At 42.1% G+C, this 6,122-nt stretch overlaps 1 protein-coding gene across 1 annotated transcript; it reads left to right on the top strand.

Moving 5' to 3' along the window:
* Positions 1-2,509: 2,509 nt before the first annotated feature.
* On the top strand, positions 2,510-5,845 carry LOC118792219 (insulinoma-associated protein 1a-like). Its single transcript, XM_036550000.1, has one exon. It carries the CDS (start codon positions 2,773-2,775, stop codon positions 4,183-4,185), a length of 1,413 nt encoding a protein of 470 aa, XP_036405893.1. The 5' UTR covers positions 2,510-2,772; the 3' UTR covers positions 4,186-5,845.
* Positions 5,846-6,122: the final 277 nt, after the last annotated feature.

Below are 6,122 nucleotides of genomic sequence, written 5' to 3'. Positions count from 1 at the left end.
GGGCAGTGTGTGTACATTAGCGTGGCGGGGGAGGGGGTGGGGGGGGGCAGCTGTATGCTAATGAGCCTCTGCAGCACGCGCCACTGAACAAACACGCGCACACGCGTCCCGGGCAAATACTGTCAGTCCGGCCGCAGGTTCATACTGTCCGCAGTGAAATTTACTGCATTCCGTCTATTACAGTAAAGCACCGCCAATACAAAACTGTTTTTTTTCTTTGTGATGTTACATTATCTTAAAGGTTTCAAATGTGACCTCCGGTGGCATGCGATTTCCTGAAATTATACAATTATAGGCTACTTCACAGAAAAGTGTCTGCTTGTGTGTGTGTATGAAAGAGAGAGAGAGAGCGTAAAAGTGAACATGCACATGGAACATGAAATGCAAAGAAAGGACACATATTAAGGTTGTGAATTATCTTACTTGGTCACACAGCAGCTTTATGCTAATGTGGGGAACAATAAGAGACGATAACTGAGTTTGTTTTTTTTTCTCCGAAGGACTTGAAAAGACTGCCAATTCTAGCAAGCTAGTGAACGGCTGTCCAATGAAATTACAAACGTCGTCCGCGTATCCATTCCCTGCGCTCCGCTAACCATTCAAAACAGCGAGGTAGCCGTGCTCCGTGGGGTACAGCAAAGATGCCGTGCTCCGCTCCTGTTAGAGTCAGAGATCCTGAATTGTATGGCTTGAAAATCTGCAATTCCAGCGATGGATTAATGATTTATTGGCTATCCAATCTATTTACCTAATTTTGCTACCAAACGTTGCTTTACCTCAGTACCTTACTATTAATCTGCCTTCTAGTGTACTTCCATTTTATTTGGTCATGATCGAAATGATCAAGATTGCAAAGATGCAGCACGTGAGAGCTGTGAAACTCGGGATTTGCGTAATGTGAAATCAAGCAGTGCTTTGACATTTAGGTCAATGTTCCTTTTATGTCTTGAAAAATTAGGCCTATCCATAGAAAAATGTCCCATGGTCACAGTGACTAAATGATGTAGCGACAAAACACTTTGCCGTGACGGTTAATAAATAGGCATTTTAATCATGAAAACAAATGATTACTAAATAATTCTATAAAACTTAAACTATGATCCTAATCGCGGATAAGAGTTATTTTGCATTGTGGTAAATGCGAGTGAGATTATTTGAAGGTTTGAAAACTTTAAAGGTTTGAAGAATATTAGAACAATATAGACTGGAAAATAACTTTGTTTCTGATGTTTTTCCTAAACAGTAAAGTCGGCTCTGTCATGAAGTCTTTTGTCCAGCAAACGCGCCCTTGTAATCTGTAATGTGATAGTTGTCACAACATGTACGCTGACAAGATGCAACTTCCCTACAACGAACAGGAATGTTGCAGAAACGTTTTCGGGGTCCACAAAATATGTATTTGCTTATTAACTGAAATTATAATAAAATGTTTACTGCTTTGTGTCAAAGCAACAATAAATAAGCAAACAGCAGGCCGTTTCACAGCCCTTCGAACATTTTGAAATGAGTTTTAATCTCCGGTCTAACAGCCCTTAAACCACATATTATTAGTATTTATAATCCATATTGGCTAATGTTAGTGCGGAGAAAAATCTAGTCAATACCTACATTTCTGCTTTGCATCATGCATGCTGTAGTCATGGGAAGTCGTGCGTTTTAATGGAGGGATAATTGTTGAACGCCCTTTCTAGATGGCCTGCTTTGTTCGAAGCAGTGATTACGCTCAGCACGCCTCTGACCAGATTTTCCTGCGAGTCCACTATTTCCCCGTGGTCAATTTCCCTTTCAACCGCAAACGAGTTACAGCTTGGCCAAGCGTGGCCATTGTGACGTTTAAAATATGGCCTTATCATTATTTATGCATGCGTAAGATGATTGAATGGTAACCCGAAGGTTAAACTGAATCGGACACGTGACAATATACCGCCTTATTTTACCTATTTTATTTTTCTTAATGCGTCATGTAAACATATGTACATATATTTATTTGATTGCTGCATATACACATCCCGTATTTCTCTAAAACGTAGGTTGAATCATTACTCTTTATTAATCATTATAAAACCTTTTAACGTTTTGAAAAAAATCGGCCAACTTGTGTGACCCGCTTGCACATCATGCCACTCTGTACTGAGCGCCGTTATTTTTAGCGGGTTCTTTCAGTAGCTAATTCTGAAATGTAGAAGAAGGCAAGAAACATTGTTTCCCTGTCCATTTGATAGGCACACCGCAACCTCCATTTTGGTTGTAAATTCTGATGATCGCGGTAGTGACTGACATTTCCTTTGGACCATACGGTGAACCCCCCCCCAAAAAAAAAGGAGACACACAAAGCCGTGGCACGTGCGCATTTGTATGGAAACCCACCAGACCGTGGAAGGGAGGAGGGTCCGGGCTTGTGCATTCATCAGGGAGAGCCGCACAAACTAGCGGTAATATAATAAACCACAGGTACATCTGCCAAGCAATCACCAAATCCTCCTGCATTTCCCCCCGAAATGCAAGTCCTTCCCACTCTCTAATCCACAGGGAACTCGGTTCAATCTGATTGGTTGGGGATGTGGCAACAAGGGACGAGAACAATAGCATCATTTCTACTTAAAAACAGTGCCGCTATGCCTTGAAGACGAAAGCATTTCGGGCGGAGGACGACTAATAGCGCACCAGACGCGGTTAATCAAAGTTCCAAGTTGTTCGGTGATCCCCTTGATCCTGGATTTAATTTAAACCAACGTCGATCTATTTTAAGTGCCTTATTCGCGATCTGCAAAAATGCCAAAAGGGTTTCTAGTGAAACGAAACAAGAAAGCGACAGCCGTGTCCTACAGGATCCGCTCCGACGAAGAGGATCAGGAACAAATTCAAGACTTAAAAAATCAAAACGATGCATCCCCTCCCGCATCGCCCGAATCCAGCTCCAAATGCGCCGTGGAGGCATCACCAAATAATGAAGCGGACACGACCGTCTCAAGGCAGGATGCAAAACCGGTCCAATTTGGCATTCCGGAAGCAGTGTACCAGGCGCTCTACAGCCCCACCCGGCCCGTCAGCAAAGATCACGAAAGGACATATTTTGAGAGACATTTCAATCTTGGCTCTCCAATTTCTGCCGAATCCTTTCCGACACCTGCAGTGCATTCCAATTTAGATCAACTTTTGTTTGCACCAGTGGACTTAAAAATAGGCACCAGCAACAGCAACCAGAACGTCACCACCAGCACCATCCCTACCGCCATCACCAAGAACAGCACCAAAAGGCCCTTTTCCGACCCCGAACGCAAGGGCAAATCTATATCAAAAAAGACTAAAGTGATCAGGAAACTGCACTTCGAAGACGAGGTGACCACATCCCCGGTGCTTGGTCTGAGAATCAAAGAAGGTCCAGTAGATCAAAAGCCTAGACAACCTTCAACAGGAGGTAACAAGCCTTTAGGAGAATTCATCTGCCAGTTGTGCAGGGAAGAATACGGCGACCCGTTCGCTTTAGCGCAGCACAAGTGCTCTAGGATAGTCAGGGTTGAATACAGATGTCCTGAGTGTGACAAGGTATTCAGCTGCCCGGCAAACCTGGCCTCTCACAGGCGTTGGCACAAACCGAGACCCCCGAGCACTACCCAAGTTACCAAATCTGAAATGGTAAAGATTCCTTCTGGAGACAAGGCTGTATCTGAGGAGTTCAAGGACGTGAGACCCGACGCAGCGAGCGACAGGGATACTCCCAGTCCCGGTTTGTCAGACTCGGGGTCAGAAGGTGGTTTGTATGACTGTCATCACTGCAGAAAGAAGTTCAAACGTCAGGCGCACCTGAGAAAGCATCTTCTGGGACACAGTGTCTTGCTAAACAAAATACTCGACGACCAAGTTGTGTCTTCGTCGCTACAAAACGCGGAAAATGGGGAAACAACCAAAGAGGCGCTTTCCTCCGACGAAAGCCAAAGTCCATCTCCTCTGAATTTAAGCTCCGCGGAGTGCCACCCGTGCCCGGTGTGTGGGGAGAATTTTCCGAGCAGGGTCAACCAGGAGAAGCACCTGCGCCTCCTGCACTCGTCCCAGGTTTTTCCCTGCAAGTACTGCCCCGCCACGTTCTACAGCTCCCCGGGGCTGACGCGACACATCAACAAATGCCACCCCTCGGAAAACAGGCAAGTCATCCTCCTTCAGATGCCCGTGCGACCCGCCTGCTAAGCCGCCAGAAAAGCCGTGCCTTCACTTTGAGAATTACGCGGCGCATGAAGGAATCTCCACCGTACCGAGGTCACGCCGCTGACGTTGCAATGTAGGACTGAGTTCCCTTCGGCACTGTTTGATGGACGTTGAAATCTATGGGACTAAAAGTTGAATGATATATTTTCAGATTCCTCTTAGTTTATCAGAAGAACGCGAAACGGTAGACTATCTGAAATATTTTTCTAGGACCTCTGCACAGGTGATAATGTACTAGCTTCTAGACCTAAGAGAAGGATACTGTAGTTGTTATGAAATGCCTTTTTAATTCACAGGCTGTAAACTTCCCTATCACTTCGTTAGCTTTATTATAGCTTGTGAATCGGTGGACATTGAATTGTAGCTTTGTTTCGAAACAAACGACACTTCTGTAAACTTTCCCTTCTAGTGTAGCCTTAAATGCATCGGATTAGCGTATTTTTCACATTGATACCCAGCTGTGCAACTGCCTTAAAAAGTTAAATGTCAGTGACCGATGATTATTTATGATTTATCTTAAACGAGTTTGACATATATTTTATGATTGTTATTTTTAATACTGCGATATATGTAACTTCATACCGCTTAAGGTACTTTTATTTATTTATTTATTCAGATTATTGTATGTAATTTATTGGTTTGCGCGATTTCGCTTTGAGTGTCACCATGACATTCTACATGCCTTAGCCAAATGTTTCCCTCGTCGAATGTGTCTGTTGAGGATTCCCCCGCCAATGTTGTGGATGGTGCACAAATGTAATACAATCGATAGAGATCTCGTCAAATATGTAGCTATTAGATGCAATCCTTTTTTTATAAACAGGTTATTTTTCATAAACTTTAGCTTTTATAGCGCTTCAGCAGTATGTTTCAATCGTGTTTCTTAATTATTCATATAAAACAACAACAACAATAGTGATGTTAAAATAAAAAACCGAAGTGAGACAGGTTTCTTTTGTGTATGATGACTCGGACGCCGGCCTGATTTAGATCTGTTGGGTTAAATCAGCGAGTGATGTTCCGGCTTGTGTAACTTGACACCTAAATGCGTTACAATGACCAAAAAGCTGTGCAGCGTGGGACGTCTATACAACCATCGTTATGTGTGCAGAATGAACATTTGCCTCTAAACTTTCGGAACAGCTCAGTTCAGGTGTTGAATTTGCACAAGATTATTTTCCTTTTCCCTGTTTCATTCTGAAATGTGCGTTTAACCAGATTTATGTAAAATATATGTAGTTTGAACTGCAGCGTCTCCCTAAGTCTTAAATGTTTGGACGGTTTAGTATCCAGGCTGTCGTGTTCAACAATTTACCAATATAACTTGACACTTTCCCCATTTTAAATGTTTTCAATCAATGTAACTAATAAATAAGTCAATAAATATAAATTCATTTTCTCATTTAAAGGAAAAAGACCAACAAATCACAGGAGACAAAAAGGGAAATTTATCCCCAAAATATAAATGAACACCGTCGTTATTACAATAATGTTACATACACAGTATATTGAAATGTGGTCAAAATCAGGTTTTCTTCTGAGACAAGGTGTGGCACATACCTATGTGCTTATGGGAAGTGAATCATGTAATTGGTATTAGAAATGAGTATCTTATTGTATGTGTGTAATAAAAAATGAAAGCAACAACTGATAACAAGACTGTTCTTAATGGTTGTATGGTTGTTACCATTCCCTGTCTCTGTCTCTCTCTCTCTCATATACATATATATATATATATATATATATATATATATATATATATATATATATATATACACAATAGTTTTCAACTGATGATTATAACAATGATGATGGTGATGATGATGTCATGATCATCAGCAGTGTTACCATGAACATTTGCACGTGACAAAGGACAAGCTTTTCCTGTGTAATCCAGAGCTGAGTCCCTGTGTCCTTTG

This window comes from Megalops cyprinoides, chromosome 17, assembly GCF_013368585.1.
Source record: "Megalops cyprinoides isolate fMegCyp1 chromosome 17, fMegCyp1.pri, whole genome shotgun sequence".
NCBI classification, from domain to species: Eukaryota; Metazoa; Chordata; class Actinopteri; order Elopiformes; family Megalopidae; genus Megalops; species Megalops cyprinoides.
Note: the sequence above shows the minus strand (reverse complement) of the source record. Positions and strands in the feature narration are given on the sequence as shown.

Bases quoted from the DNA above. Each gene is read 5' to 3' on its own strand.
- LOC118792219 (XM_036550000.1), top strand. From the start codon at position 2,773: ATGCCAAAAGGGTTTCTAGTGAAACGAAACAAGAAAGCGACAGCCGTG.